The 17,134-nt window shown below is 41.6% G+C and overlaps 1 protein-coding gene across 1 annotated transcript in view; it reads right to left on the bottom strand.

Moving 5' to 3' along the window:
• The window catches only part of DNAI3 (dynein axonemal intermediate chain 3), a 145,628-nt gene that overhangs the window by 51,369 nt on the left and 77,125 nt on the right, over positions 1 to 17,134 (bottom strand). Inside the window, exons 11-14 of the mRNA XM_068135907.2 lie at positions 13,009 to 13,082; positions 10,748 to 10,880; positions 8,118 to 8,208; positions 3,599 to 3,708 (exon numbers count right to left, since the gene is read on the bottom strand). Coding sequence (XP_067992008.2) covers positions 3,599 to 3,708; positions 8,118 to 8,208; positions 10,748 to 10,880; positions 13,009 to 13,082 — 408 coding nt within the window. The remainder of the gene's footprint in view (positions 1 to 3,598; positions 3,709 to 8,117; positions 8,209 to 10,747; positions 10,881 to 13,008; positions 13,083 to 17,134) is intronic.

Here is a 17,134-nt window from a genome sequence, read left to right as displayed (position 1 = left end):
AACGGAGATGAGAGCGCACTGGTACACCTTCAATCCACATTTGAAGAGGCGGATCTTCGCATACTCCTTCATGTTTTGGACGCGCTCAAAGAAGGACACAAAATATGTGTTGTCATCTCCAATGATACTGATGTAGTTGTTGCCTTGCTCCACCACATGCCTGTCTTTCTCCAACATGACCTAGAGGAGCTGTGGGTACGAGCTGGAGTTGGAGATAGCACTCGGTATGCGCCCCTTCATACCTTGTTCGAGCGCATCGGTTGTCAACTCTGTGCTGTTCTTCCTGCCGTACACAGTCTTACAGGATGTGATATCACTAGCAAAGTTGGGACCAAGAAAGCCGCCTTGAATGCCGAGCCAGAAAAGTTATTGAAGTACTTTGGAGTGTTGCCGACCCTTTCTCAGCCTTTGATCAAGAATGCAGAATCCTACTTGGTCAAAGTACTGAAACCAAAAAGCGATGCGAAGAAATTTTCGAACTTGCGTGCGGAGATCTTCCATCATGTCAAAGGGAGTTCTCATCACAACCTGCCACCAACCAGCCAAGGTCTCCTGCCACATATGAAGCGTAGCTTTTTCAATGCCTACAATATCATGCATGCTTTGGAGCTTCATAAAGATTCTGAAAATGTGATCGCACTTAAGCCAGAGGATTGTGGTTATACGCATGACAAGGAACAGCTGATACCTGAGACAACGTGGAAAACTCTAGAATCACATTGGACAGTTGTCTGTTCATGCACTAAGTGTGCCAGGTCAACATGCCCCTGTAGGACCGCCATAGTCAAATGTGTAAATTTTTGTCATTGCAAAAAGGCTTCCCCTGATGCCTGCAAGAATCCTGTCGCTTGATAAAGAGTACATGTATTGAAGTTGCACGGGTGGTAAATGGTGGTAATTGACAGCACGCGCTTCCTTGTTATGACAGTTATATTGGGTTTGTGGACATGTTATGATTTTAATTCATGAATCCTTAAGCTATGTAAATGTAATAGTTTTGCTTAAGCTGAATTTTGAGCGAAATTTAGTCAACATCATTGCCAGGAGGTGTTTGGCGGCCATTTTGAAATTATGCAAATTAGGTATATTCAAAAGGGGTTGATTATGGTTCCAATGAATAGCTTGCTATCAAAAACCCATACATAGACACCAAAATCAGCCGAATATCACACTTACTTCTAAAGTTAGACCAATTTAACCAATTTTGGTTTATACCGCTTTTTGGGGTAGGGGTAACCTTTGGTAACATTTGACCCCACTGTCACTATACAATATAATGAATCATAAATATGATGCATGGAATTATTAAAGGGCTTCATAAGGAAGCTTCTGACAAATTTTGGTTGCTTTATCTACATAATTGGGTGTATGAGAGGTGATCGGATTTTGAGCGCCTTTCAAACTGAAAGTGATTTTTGGAGAAAAAAAAGCTAACTGACGGTTTTTTTTCCTAAAAAAGACAGTTTATAGTATTGAACCATGCTAAAAATGTGTTAGTTATGTCTAAACATGATAAATAAATGTTACATTTGAATCTAAAGCTGCCTACTCTTGAATTATTCCATGAAAACTGAATTTTGCTATTTCGGCTAATTGGCCCCAAGCCATAATCACGTATTGGGGTGTGCAGAAAAAACGTACTTGATCTGGGAGTGTTACCCAGATTTTTTCCAAGGGTCTCAACATATAGAACAGGAAAATCAAAAGTTTTGCCGTAGAAGAGAGATGTACACAAGCAACCCCCCAGAGCCTATACTAATGTCGGCATAAACTGGTGGAGAAAAAAAAAATGAGGACGTCATCAGTCACGTGGTTCGGCCGCCATCTTGGAAAAACCGAAAAATTTTGCACCTGTATATCTCCGAAAGTGCTGAATAGAAAGAATTGAGACATGGCTCATTGTAAAGAACTCTCCATGGGGAATAAAATATGTTAATGATGATGTCATAGGTGCCTCCATTATGATGTCATAATTCAACAAGTACAAAACTTCATCCGATCAAGATGAAATTTTTTGAGCATAATCTCGAAATAAATTAGTTTAGAAAAAAAAAATGATGACGTCATCGGTCACGTTGTTCGGCCGCCATATTTGTTTTAGCACAAAAGCCTTAAAAACCACTGAAAATACTTCCTGGTGAGGGTTTGCAATCTCTGATTGCTCTTTTTCTTGTTTCTACTGTGTAGCATACGACAAACTAGAACGGCACATGGTAGGGCACAAAACTCCGCCTAAGCTGAACAGTTTACATTTTGTATCCCATTGAAAGGCCAGATCTAGATTCAAACCTGAACCAAAATCTAATCGGCTTGTTCTTGTCACCGAACCAACTCGTCCACCAAGTTTTGTCATAACTCGTCAACAACATTTTGAAATATCATGTTATATATCGTTTTTGGCCCTATCTCTCAATTGTGAAGAATCTATCTATCTCAATAGTGAAGGCATCCCATCTGCAGACATTGGTTGGTGGACGTTACAGATCCCATTGTGTCCTTCACGAAGAGTAAGCGAGATATCGCTGGTTCCGTTAACAAATTACAAATTCCTGCTCTAACCTACAGGGGGCACTGCATCAGCGGCACAGCCACGCTCCCAGCAAGGATGCAAGCGGCTGCCACAGGATGCATAAAATATGAAGGAATTCTTGCAAATTCCAATTTTGCCCATCCCAATTATCTCCGGAGCCTGTGCACTCAAAATGGTGAGAATTTAATGGATATCCTCTTTGTGTCTATGTTAAGGATCGCAATATCTCGTTTCACATCTCCATTTTCAAACCAATGTGAGGTGAACAGGTTAATGTATCATGCAAATTGATAATTGTTCATGTTTGCCACACCAAACAAGAAGATTAATATAATATTCCTGATTCAATAAAAAGCCTATCACATGACTAACATATACCGTTTCATTTCCACCAAAAGGAGGTGGCCAACATATTGCAAAAACATAATTTACTCCTATTCAGTAATGAATGGCTTCATGATTTTACCCAGAATGCTTTGCGTGGCACAGACCCAACCTTTCTGAAACATGGGCCACAGGGTACATTTCAAACACTATCAAGTGTCATCGATTTGGGGAATCTTTTCATAGGGAAGTGGTCCCACTGTACACATAATCTATGGAGGTATGGAACAAATTATCCAGTGACATCACAAGGGGAACATTAAGTTTTCCAACGTTCCAGCAGAAAAGGACAGCTGGCACAACGGCTCCTCTGATGGAAAAACAAACAATAAAATCGACGTTTAAGCTTTACTTGGTGTGGGGATGGACGGGGGGGGGGGGGGGGGGGGGAATCCTATGAAACACCAGGATGACAGTTTATAGCTGGGTCCGGATAAAATTCTAAATTCAGTCGGATCGATATCTGAATGTAGTTGGGATGGAAGTGTACAAAGATGATCGCGCAGGCTTGTCGGGCCTAATGGCCTCCTCCTTTGTTGAACTTCCTTGTATTGCATTGATTGGGTGAGAATGCTTCAATTATGACATAACATGGAGAAAGAGTCCGAGCCTGAATGGGCTTCGGGAGTGTGTGCAGTTGTAATTGTTTTGTTGTCTAATTTATTAGTTCGTTGATTGTCGTACCTTAGTTCCAAGAAAGATGTTCGTGACGATGTCATCAAGGATTTTCACATTATGGAGAGGTGTTTGTTGAAGGTCTGCATAGTCCACGTTGTCCAAAAACTTCCTTGCTTCTGGATTGATCACAAATCACAGAAGCACAAAATCCTGTCATGTTAAACAATCAAATAAATCAAATAACTGACCAAATACAGCATTGGAGTATCAGGAGGAACCCAAAAAGACAAAGATGGAGTCATCAGGAGGAACCTGCATAGGATTTGGGTTTCGGCAGCTACTACTCTACCCTCAAACCCACCCAGGTGCAGCCAGGTGAACCCTACAACAACTATTTTTCACTAAACCCATGATGCTTACGCCATTGGGTATCCCCTCCCCAGCATTCCCACCTGATTGGACAGACCTTGCTGATTATACAGCGAGCCCCTAGGGATGAATTTAAAGTCAGGATACTGACACCCAATGCTCTTCTCTCTTCGGGAAATACCATGTGGTATCTTAGCATATATATATATAAATAACCACATTTAGAGGCCATTTTTCCCCGCAAAGCGGGGGTTGGCCTTTTTCGGGGACCGTGGTTGTTGTTGTTTTTTGGTCACCTTTTTGAAGCAATGTTTTACGGCCGGATGCCCTTCCTGCCGCCAACCCTTTTTGTCGCCTTTTATGACAAACAGGGAATTACCAGTGAACTGGTACTCAAATTAGCATGCACAACCTAAATGCAGAAGATACATTTGATTCCCTTTATGCGCCCATTCCGTAGACCACTTGCTCGGAGATGTAATGTCCCTTTGCTGTCCCCTGCTCAGAATGACGGCTTCTAATTAAGTACGACCCCGGTAGGTATCGAGCCCACACCATCCAGGTGGAAAATCCCATTGAAACCAATAGACACTAGTAGGACATTTATATGGGTCTCCATTTGAAACCTCGGTTTCTATTGATTTCAACAGGAACCAGTAGTGTTTCCAGTAGAAACCTATAACTACATTTGGTAGAAACCAATAGAAACCGTTAGAGTTAACTGGTCTGAAAACCCATTGACCAATCAAAATACTTAAATTATATTTTGTCACAAACAAGCGCAACACACACAGTTTCATATAGAATTGTTTTTTTGTTTTTTTGTTTTTTTGTATACAAGATCGAGGCTCGTGTAAGAGCTAATATTGATCACAAAAAAGGCAAACTGACACATGAAACATAAAACATATGATAAAGGGAGCGGGAGAACAAGATGTAGAGCAGGGACATCGGGAGATCTGTGGGATGGAGAGGGCTTGGGGGAGGAGGCATGGGAAAGGGGTGGGGGGTGGGGGGGATGGGAGGTATTTAAAAAACACATGGACACTGCTAGGACTTCCAGGAAAGAAGTCGGTATTTCAAAAAAGTGGATCTGGGGTGAATTAACGGGGGTAGAAAAGATCAAGGTTTTGGATGGCGGAAGATAAGAGATGGTGGTGAACAGCTGTTTGAAAGACCTGGAGGGAGGAGTGGGATTGAAGAGAGTGAGGGAGTTTGTTCCAGAGGTGGGAAAAAAGAGTTATAGCCAAGTTCTGTATAACGGGGTTTCCCTGGAGAGTCTTTGTTGTGCATGTGAATACAGGTTGCAGTGCTCATGTTGTACAAGTTATTTACAAAACGACAGGACATTTATGGCAGTCGATTAACAGGTTCCATATCTGGAACTGGTCTTCTACTGGTCCAATTGACCTATTGGTATTCTCAATCAACATGTGTCCTCTCAGATAGCTCGGATAGCAGAGCACTGGTCGATCGATTGATTGATTGATGGGATCGATTGATTCCTGGTCTGCGTTCGTAATTTTCCCACATACTGTATGTCGATTGATTATTTACAATCATGTTCGTTTATCTATTGGTGTTCTATTGGACTCTTACTGGTCCCATTGACCTATGGCTATCCTTTGGTTTGAGTTTCCCCTACCGGTCCTATTGGCCTACTGGTTTTTTATTGGTATTTTCTGCTGATCCAGTATTTCACTTTCTAATTGAAACCAGTAGATCATACTGGTCCAATTTCCTATGGGATTTTTATGGGATTTGGCCTATTGGTTTTCTATGGGATTTTCGACCTGGGTAAGAAGCTCATTAGTGAACTGATTGAACTCATAAAATGAACTTTCATGAAATAACATAAATAAATAATTCATTTAAAAAAAAAATATTTAATGTATATAAATTAAATATTCAATTATATATTAAAATATAAATATAAATATAAATATAAATTAAAATATAAATTAAATTAAATATTAAATTATAAAATTAATTAATTAATTAATAATAAATAATTTCATTATTTCATAAATAAAATGTTCATAAAATGAACTTAAATGAATGAAATGAATTCATAAAATGAACTGAGTGAACTCATAAAACAAATTTTTTATCCATTTACTGTATCTGCCAGTCTGTAGTGATTTTGCTTTTGCCTTTCCGTGTTATCATATTTTTTCTTGTGTTCTTCTCAAGCGTTAATCTCTTCTCCTCCCACCTTTCTTTCCAACCTCTCGATCGATATCTCTCCTTTTTCCAATGTCCTCTCTCCTATATCTAACTCAAACCAAATCATATTTATTTTCTGCAAATTTTGTTTTACGTTCAATTTAATGTCACATATCTTTTACATTTTGTATCTTTATTTACTGCCATATTTGATGATGAAGTATCCTTTTTATGTTGGTGAATTAAGGTGGAATCGACTTATTAGGTACGCACAGGAGTCAGGAAGGAGGGAGGGAAAGGGGTGAAGTTAAGTTGAAGAGAGAGGAGTGTTTGGAAAGAGAAAAGAGCAATAACGTGTGGGATAAGTGCAGAGAGAGAGAGAGAGAGAGAGAGAGGTCTTTCTGTCTTCTACGGACTCCTCTCCGGCCTTGCACCCCCAGCTCTCTCTGTGCTCTGTCCCCCAAATATTCCTACAGGTCGCACAAGATCTGCCAGCAACCCTCTTATGGTTAAACTGCCAAAATCTAGGCTCTCTGCTCACCTTCACTCTTTCATTCCCCTTTTCTCCCGCCTCTGGAACAAACTCCCCCACTCCCTTCAATCCCACACCTACCTCCAGGTCTTTAAAACAGCTGTTCACCACCATCTCTTATCTTCCCCCATCCAAAACCTTGATCTTTTCTACCCCCGCTAATTCACCCCAGGTACACTTTTTAGAAATTTCAACTTCTTTCCTGGAAGTCCTTGCAGTGTCCATATGTTTTATCCCTCTCCCACCTCCCCCCAAGCCCTCTCCCTCCCACAGTTCTCCCAATGTCCCTGCTCTCAAATGTTGTGTTTGTGTCCTTCGCCCTCTCTCCCCATCTTGTCTACCGCTCGCCTTATTTTGTGATTTATGTGTCGATTTTACTTTTTGTGTGATTAATGTTAGCTCTTTCACGAGCCTCGATCTTGTATACAAAAAAAAAAAAAAAGAGGTCAAAATTTACACGACATTTGCATATGTAATATAAAGATGGTATGAAATGAAAATGGGCCAAAATGAAAATTTATCTATCTATAATTCCAGTAATCTCTGTGTGAATGTCTGTGTGTCTGTGTGTCTGTGTGTTTGTCTGTGACCGCTGTTTCTCGACAACCACGGGTTCGATATACTTGAAACTTGCCAGGTATATTGCTGGGGACCCGAGGATGTGCCTTTTCAAGGTTTCATATTAATCGGACAAGTAGTTACCGAGCTATGGCGATTTCTTTACCAAACTCCGCAAGCCGTTCGCTTTGGACCAAACCATTTCATGTAAATAGAGGGGGGGGATTGTCACCGTACTCGCAAGCCGTTCGCTTTGGACCAAACCATTTCATGTAAATAGAGGGGGGGGGATTGTCACCGTACTCGCAAGCCGTTCGCTTTGGCTTTGCGAATGGACCAAACCATTTCATGTAAATAGAGGGGGGGGGATATAATTTTAGATATCTATCTATAATTCCAGTAATCTCTGTGTGTGTGTACGTGACCGCTGTTTCTCGACAACCACGGGTCCGATATACTTGAAACTTGCCAGGTATATTGCTGGGGACCCGAGGATGTGCCTTTTCAAGGTTTCATATTAATCGGAGAAGTAGTTACCGAGCTATGGCGATTTCTTTACCAAACTCCGCAAGCCGTTCGCTTTGGACCAAACCATTTCATGTAAATAGAGGGGGGGGATTGTCACCGTACTCGCAAGCCGTTCGCTTTGGACCAAACCATTTCATGTAAATAGAGGGGGGGGATTGTCACCGTACTCGCAAGCCGTTCGCTTTGGCTTTGCGAATGGACCAAACCATTTCATGTAAATAGAGGGGGGGGATATAATTTTAGATATATATATAGTACGGGCATGCCCTAGTATATATAGTACGGGCATGCCCTAGTAATTATAATGTGGTTAATCCCAAATGTAAATATGGTTTAATCAACATCGCATTGGCATAAACTTCTTATGTCACTTTTCAATGTGAATACAGCAACGTCATGTGAGGAATGAGCAATTCAAATGTTTTCATGAACCTTTTGCATGCGAGGTTTTGTCAGCGTCGATATGCAGGCTCAGACACGTGAGGCTGCAGACACTGCTACCACTCAAGCTTGGCACAGACACCTGTACCACACAGAATGACAGGTGTAAATAAATAGACCCATCGTTTGGGCATTTGTACAGTATAGAAACAGATACAGGTGCTTAATAATGAATAAGAACGCCACAGAATGAATCACGCAAACAGGCAATACCACAGTCCTTCATACTCAAAGGTGAGATTATATTGGCTTCCGATAGAAGATGGCCGGTGAGCTACCACTACTACTACTACTACTACTACTACTACTACTACTACTACTACTACTACTACGTCTTTAATGATCCCAATGAATCCCACCTTGTGGGGTCGGCCGGGAAAAGTTTTTGGACCAAGTCTTTCATGAACTTGCTGGCCAAATAACATAATGAATTAGGGCATAACAGAATGAAAAGAACACTCGAAAGAGAGGGGAGCACACAAACAGCAGGGTTGAGGGACAAAATAGAGGAGGCCCTCGAGAAATAAGGGACGTGGAGAAGCAGGAGGGCTTGGAGAGGATCCAGGGGTGAAAAAGATGGATACAGCCGCAAGCAATCAGGAAGGAAAAACTGGAATTTTAGAAATGGGGTGGGATCGGGCCGGGTTAATGTGGGTTGAAAAGATCATGCTTTTGGATGGCTGGGTGATTGACATGGTGGTGAACAGCTGTCTTGAAGATCTTGACTCTTGAGGGAGTAATGACATTGAAAGAGAGTGAGGAAGTTGGTTCCCTGGGCAAGAAAAAAAAAGAGGAACAAATTAATGGAGGTTGGCAGTGAGTCTGGATTTTGGGAGTTTCAGCAGAAGGCCGGGGTTACAGGCAGACCGCGTGTACCCTACAGAAACCTGGGAGAGGGGGAGGGGAGCAGACCCTGTAAAGAAGAGGTGTTGCAAGACCAGAAAGGAGAAGGTAAGGAAGTTGACTTTTCTCAAAGCGTTTACCATCCTGGATAACGTCACAGCATTCCGGTGGCCAGTTACGGGATTGTTGCCTCCGCCACCAGAGGTTGACGTAGGTTGTTTTCACCCCTGTTTGTCTGTCTGTTTGTCACTCGCCTGCAGGTCACAACTCTAAACTGATCGTCATGAAACTTCACCAAGTTGTAGAGGTCGTCACAAGTGAGAAGCCTATCGATTTTGAGGTCAAAGGTCAAAGGTGATCTGGAGGTCAAATTTCTAAAATCGCCATTTTTCATCCGATTGACTTGAAAATTTAACAGCATTTGTATATCGAGTCACTAAATTGGGAAACCAACTATTTTAAAGGTCAAAAGGTCAACTCAAGGTAAAACTTCTAAAAGCATCAATATTCATCTACAAAATCATCAATTTTCATCCGATTGACTTGAAAATTTAACAGCATTTGCATAGTGCCTCACTGAATTGGGGAAAAAGTATGTTAAGGTCAAAATGTCAAAGGTCAACTCAAGGTCAAACTTTTAAAATCATCAATTTTCATTTGAAAAATCATCAATTTTCATCCGATTGACTTGAAAATTTAACAGCATTTGCACAGTGCCTCACTGAATTGGGAAACAAAGTATGTTAAGGTCAAAATGTCAAAGGTCAAATCAAGGTCAAACTTCTAAAATCATCAATTTTCATTTGAAAAATCATCAATTTTCATCCGATTGACTTGAACATTTAACAGCATTTGCACAGTGCCTCACTGAATTCGGAAACAAAGTATGTTAAGGTCAAAATGTCAAAGGTCAACTCAAGGTGAAACTTGCAAAAGCATCAATATTCAACTAAAAAAATCATCAATTTTCATCCGATTGACTTGAAAATTTAACAGCATTTGCACAGTGCCTCACTGAATTGGGAAACAAAGTATGTTAAGGTCAAAATGTCAAAGGTCAACTCAAGGTGAAACTTGCAAAATCATCAATTTTCATCCGATTGACTTGAAACTTTAACAGCATTTGCATAGTGCCTCACTGAATTGGTAAACCAACTATCTTTGAGGTAAAAAGGTCAAAGGTCAACTTCAGATCAAGCTTCTAAAATCATCAATTTGCATCTGAAAAATCGTCACTTTTCATCCTATTGATCCGAGCTTTGATCAAGATCGTCAATTTTAATATCGATGAAATGGACAATTTGCTGGATCAATGGGAACCTTTTTTTGAGGGGGTGGGAGGGGCGGGGTGGGGAGAGGGGTGGATTTTGTTGCAAGTATCGTGCTCTGCATGACGTCTAGTTATGGGACGGATTATGACAAAACTAGGTTGATCAGTTGCGAATGTAAAATAAGGTGACAAGAACAGGCAGATTTTGGTTCAAGTCCGGATGCAGAAACGGCCTCTCAGTGGGATACAAAACGTAAACTGCCAAGCCTGGCGGAGGTATGCACTCTACCGATTGCTGTGCTAGTTGTTTTTCTATGGACCTCTCATCCTAAAAAGAATCCTATACCATCCCTTCATTGATGTGCAAATTGTGGAAATTACACAGGGTACTTGCGATAACTTCCCTACTCTTCGTGAAAAATACCTTGGGATTTTAAGGTCCACCAACAACTAGTTCAAATTGTCCATTCGGCCACCTATCCACACAATCAATTGGTCAAATTGTCACCTTGAAGAGAGGCTGCCACTTGAGGTCCAGGTATTTGACTGGACGTGTTTTCACACCACCTTTGTCAGTTAGCCGACGCCTCTTCGTCAGCTCTGCAGACTTCGCTGAACGAATGTCCCAAAACAAAATTGCCCTGCACCACAAGGTATGGAGAAATTAAAAATTGCTCACTATCTCCACACAGGCCTATTTTATATGCATGAGAAGAACTCCAATATTTTGGCATTCTACAAGCATAATAAAGCAAAAAGAAAAAACAAGTACACGCATTTCTGGTGTTTGACCCTTAATCCCAAGAACACTTTAGTCTCGTTGTCAGCTGCTACCTTTCTTGGTCAGACCACATTGTGAATTTAGCATCTGAAGGCAGATGACATGCAAAGTAGTTTGTGAACACTCCTTACAGCCATCATGGTCCACTGTACACAGCTCAATAAGGTGTACTTCTTCAATGTGCGCTGGGAGATCCTGTGACCCACTTAGCACTTCTGGGTGCTCTTAAAACTAATGTCCTGAAAATCATTGGAATCTCACCTCATGAGGCCCAGGATTATAGCTTCGGTATTGCCGCAGACAGATTGGTGGCCTCATGGACATCTGTCTTTCCGCTCGCCTTGCCCACAGTTCACTCGGCTCTTTGTCCCTCAGAGCCTCACAAAGTCACACGCATCACTTAGTAACCCATTCTTACTCACCATCCCCAAATCTAAACAACAAGCTCACCTTCACCCTTTTATTTCAACTGTTATCAGTGTGTCAACCTTTGACATTCAGATCTTCCATGAACGTCAATCACTCTACTGATGTAACTCTCTGTTAATGTGAAAATGTAAACACCTTCATAGCAAATTTGCCAGTTAATATTTTTGTACACAGGTCATGGCTCATGGAAGAAAAAAAAAAAAGAGAAAAATGACCACAGTGTGGTCACCAGCTGCGACGTGTAGAATCATGAGGATATCCGTTGCAATATGCGCTACCAAATTCGACCAGCAGTTCTTACCTCATACCAACGCACGTCCGAGTGTATGCGCATGCGCTATTCAAAAAGGCACCCCAACAACAAGAACAACAACGCGGTCCTCTCATAGAGATGCTCGTCGCAGATAAAAAGTTGGAAGCGCAACTAAAGTATTAGAAAGGTGGAGCGCAAAAGGGACACGGAGCCAAGTAGTAAAATGAAGACAGTAAAGGCCGAGTTAGTGAGAGTAAAAAAACAAACTTGTCAGTGACGATGGCTATGGGCGACACAACATGAGAGGGCAAGGAATTGTTGTCTTCAAGGACTGGAGGTAAGAACACAAGATGACAGACAAAGTTGTACAGATGTGAGAAAATGGGGATAGATGAGTGAAGGTGAGTAGAAAGTGTAGACTTGGAAAGGATAACATCAAAATGCTCGAAATAACGACATTTACTGAAAAAATTTCCACATCTGATGAAATTTAAATCCTCCATTGGTGGTGAGATGCTCCATTTGAAACTGTCCGATGTATGCCTAGGGTCCGTAATAAAAACATGTATTGATGTCAGACCCAGTGAGCAATTGCTAATTAATAGGAGGCTTAAGGACATTAAGCATATGTCATATGTTGAAAAAACAAAGTGAACAAAATTTGTCACACTTCTTCTTCTTCTTTTTTCGTATCCAGCACAAGGCTGCAAGTAGCATCATTGGCTGGAGGCATGGTTGTGGCGCTGATGCAGTGCCCACTGCAGGTTAGGGCAAGAATTTGTAATTTGTTCAAGATACCAGTGATAGCTCACCTCCTGGACACCGAGATCCTTAACGTCCACCGACTAATACTGGAAGTCGGGATGCTCAGTTTAATGCACACAAGGGAGGGGCGGCAGACACATTGATTGATGCCTCACCCTGACTGTGAGACACCAGGATGAGAGTTTGTGGCTGGGCCGAGATTCAAACTCAGGCTAGATGGCTCAGAGGTGAGTGTGAATACCTCTCGGCCATCCTGCCAGCCCATTGTCCACACAAGACTGTGCTTCTCCAATGTGGGCTGGGTTCCCCAAACAAAGCACTTGATATTAATGATAGGATTTGATCACAGTATTGCTTATCATATAAGGATATGATTTATTGATAAGTTATTGATAAGTATTTGATAAGTATTAATAAGTATTAACCTAATTAACAAATTAGGCTAACCCCCTCTCTAGCGGGGAAAAATGGCCTTAAAACGATCATTCATTCATTCATTCATTCATTCATTAACAGTTGTATATCAGGAACAGGTCCTTACCCATCAACTGAGCAAGAAAGTAGTTGCAAGCAGAGTTTTGTCTTGTTCTCCAAGGGTACCCCATAACAGGACAACTGTACCAAAAAAGATAAAATAATGTTATTGTAGACATACTGAAAATAGTCATATGCAAAGGTGGGTGTTTGAGGGGTCGGAGGAGGGTTTGAGATGCTGATTAGTTATGCACCTTATACGTGCTGGTGTTAGAAATCCATTTCTAGTTTCATTTAGGGAATCTTAGGAAAATCTTGTGCCAGGCCCCTCCAAAAACTGGCAAATGCTCTGCAAGTACAGCTGAGAAGGTTTCATTAGCTTTGTTTTAAGGCTGCGTTTAATACTTCTTGCACCCCTACCTTACCCAACTCGGTGACAATTAAAACTGTAGGCCACCAGGTGGCACCAACGTACGCTGTCCTGTCTTAAAAGAGTTGATGATACACCATCACCTGGACAGGAAGTTAACTGAGATTCATAATTCTGTACATTCCCCTGGTTCTGTGTATATTGGACTTTCCCTGCATGAAATAAATTGTAATTGACCTCTGTTCAATTGAGAGAGACAATACTTTCAGGACAACATCCCATATTTTCCTAAGAAACTGGAGATGGACCTTCTTTTGAAGGAGAAGCATTATGTGTGGTGACAAGTTCATGTATGAAGTTGATTTGTAGAGCTCCATGATTTTTAACGAACAATGTTGAAGGAACGGTGATTTAAATCCAAATCTCCTCGTATATGCTTGGGACTGCAAGATGAACCTCAGATCGTCATAGTCATCCCTACGCTGTTTAGTCTCATGCGGACTATTTTGTTTATCCTGCCCAACAATACAAATAGGTATGATCACAAACCAAACTAAATGGTATTCATAGAATACTTACCCTGCACAGTCAACTTGTTGCGAGCCAACTCTTCTGTTTTTGAACATTTATTTTCTTTGATTCAATATGGCTGCCAGACCACGTGAGCGATGACATCATTAATTTATATTCTCTAATATAATTGTTGCATAGATCATGCTCAATACATTTCAAACTGATCAGACTAAGTGTTGTCCCTGTCGAATTATGACGTCATAATTATGGCACCAATGACGTCATCGTTAACAACACCTTTTCCCCATATGGAGTTATTCACAATGAGCCACGTTTCAATTTTTTCCATGCAGCGGTTTTGGAGATATAGAGGTGCAACATTTTTCGGTTTTTCCAAGATGGCGCCTGTACCACATGACCTATGACATCATGATTATCATTAAAATATTCGAAAGGAGGAGGCGCTCCTATGGTGAAAATTTAGTGTCCATCAGACCAACAGTTGCTGAATTTTTTTAAAATTATGATTGGATGGATAAGATAAGTGTTGTATTTGTCGAATTATGACGTCATAACGAAGGCACCGATGACATAATCATTAACATATCTTATTCCCTGGTGTTGGGCTAGTGGCTAGGGTGCCAGCTTAGGATACCAAGGATCCTGGGTTCGAATCCCGGTCGATTGCTGAATTAACGCCAGGGGGGTTGACTCAGCCTGTCATCCCTTCCGAGGTCGGCTAATTGAGTACCAGTTCACTGGTAATTCCCTGCTTGTCGTAAAAAGGCGACAAAAAAGGGTTGGCGGCAGGAAGGGCATCCGGCCGTAAAACATTGCTTCAAAAAGGGGACCAAAAAACAACAACAACCACGGTCCCCGAAAAAGGCCAACCCCCGCTTTGCGGGGAAAAATGGCCTCTAAAGTTGGTTTTATTCCCCATGGAGATTACTCGACAATGCACCATGTTTCAATTTTTCCATGCAGCGGTTTCAGAGATATACAGTAGAGGTGCGAAGTTTTTCCAAGATGGCGCCTGTACCACGTGACCTATGACGTCATAATAATCATTAAAATATTCTACAGGAGGAGGCGCTACTATGGTGAAAATTTCAATCGGACCAACAGTTGCCGAGAAAATGAATTTTTAAAATGCAGACACATACGGCACACGGCACACGGCACATGTACGTAGCTGAATGCTTAACCCCGCTTGTCGCTTCGTGAGCGCAGGGTAAAAATGCTGAAACATTGGAAACCCTGGGTTCACAGGGTAAACGGTTGTACTCACCAGGCTTGATCATATGTGGTCATTCAAAGTGGCCGATTGTTCTAACAAAGGCGTTCTAAATGTAATTGTTCTGAATAACAGCTAATTAATTTCCTTTATAAACAGAGCTGGTTATTTAATGCAAGAGCAAAGGAGTACAGAGAGAGACATGGTTTGGGGAAATGCCATCAAGAACAGAGTTTGTCTGTCTGTATGTATGTATGTCTCTCACAAACGCCCACCAATCAGAGCTGAGGATCTGGTCACATGACAGGGGGGCACCGTTTAGTAACCATTAAAGTTTTATTATTTTACGAAAAGGAAATATAATTACTTTCTGTGGAACGGTTTGGGGTCCCAGCAGGTGTTGTAAGGTAGGAAGGAGGTTTCAGAAATTCCTCAACACAATTATGATTTTGAAATGCGATCGACACAGACCTTGCTCCCAAATCCAGAAGTGAACAGATGATGACGGTTCACTGGTTTGATAATACTAGGGCATGCCCGTACTATATATAAGCTAGGACGTGCCCGTACGTGGGTGCCCGTTCCTTGCCAAAAAAAAAAAAAAAAAAAAATTTGTGTAGGGGTGTGTGTGTGTAAACATCCTAGGGCGTGCCCGTACGTGGGTGCAAAAAAACATGCGTGCAAACAACAACAACAAAAAAAAACTTTGAAACCACGTGGCAGTAACGACCACAGAACCCCCCCCCCCTCTATTTACATGAATGGTTTGGTCCATTCGCAACGACCACAGAACCCCCCCCTCTATTTACATGCAATGGTTTGGTCCATTCGCAACGCCAAAGCGAACGGCGAACGGCTAAATCGCCATAGCTCGGTAAGTACGTGTCCGATTAATTTCAAACCTTGAAAAGGCACATCCTCGGGTCCCCAGCAATATACCTGGCAAGTTTAAAGTATATCGGACCCGTGGTTGTCGAGAAACAGCGGTCACAGACAAACAAACAAACGTACAAACGTACAAACGTACAAACAGAGATTACTGGAATTATAGATAGACTAGGGCATGCCCGTACTATATATAAGCTAGGACGTGCCCGTACGTGGGTGCCCGTTCCTTGCCAAAAAAAAAAAAAAAAAAAAATTTGTGTAGGGGTGTGTGTGTGTAAACATCCTAGGGCGTGCCCGTACGTGGGTGCAAAAAAACATGCGTGCAAACAACAACAACAAAAAAAAACTTTGAAACCACGTGGCAGTAACGACCACAGAACCCCCCCCCCCTCTATTTACATGAATGGTTTGGTCCATTCGCAACGACCACAGAACCCCCCCCTCTATTTACATGCAATGGTTTGGTCCATTCGCAACGCCAAAGCGAACGGCGAACGGCTAAATCGCCATAGCTCGGTAAGTACTTGTCCGATTAATTTCAAACCTTGAAAAGGCACATCCTCGGGTCCCCAGCAATATACCTGGCAAGTTTAAAGTATATCGGACCCGTGGTTGTCGAGAAACAGCGGTCACAGACAAACAAACAAACGTACAAACGTACAAACGTACAAACGTACAAACAAACACACAGAGATTACTGGAATTATAGATAGATTACAATGCAATCATGATTTAACATTATATTTAACATTATAACAATGCCTGACGTTCACCTGAAGGTGGCACAGGAATGTGGAATTTATTGGTTCATCGTTTGCCATTCACTGGTTTTTTTTGCCCAAGTCATTCACGAACTGGCTGCCCATGCCTGAAGTCACAAAAAATTAATACTTACATTATTTGGTAACTGGTATCCCCACCCAGGTCATACTATCCTGTTCAACTGAAGTATCAAACAAGCCCGGCTACGCCATTGTTAGACTTTCGGTCTTGTTAAAGATTCATTTTCTAAGCACAATGTCGTTATTTTCAAGAAGAAGAAAAAGAAAAACATAACTTCAACATCAAACCATCATCCCTGAGCGCAGTTATTATGGCACGTAATGTGGCTCAATATTGAGGTGATGGATGTTTTTGTTATCGGTGGGTACTCTATTTACAGCTTCTTCTTCTTCTTCTTCTTCTTTC

Source organism: Myxine glutinosa, chromosome 1, assembly GCF_964187855.1.
Source record: "Myxine glutinosa chromosome 1, kmMyxGlut1.1, whole genome shotgun sequence".
Lineage (NCBI taxonomy): Eukaryota > Metazoa > Chordata > Myxini > Myxiniformes > Myxinidae > Myxine > Myxine glutinosa.
The sequence above is the reverse complement of the archived record's forward strand: the minus strand, read 5'-3'. Positions and strand labels throughout refer to the sequence as shown.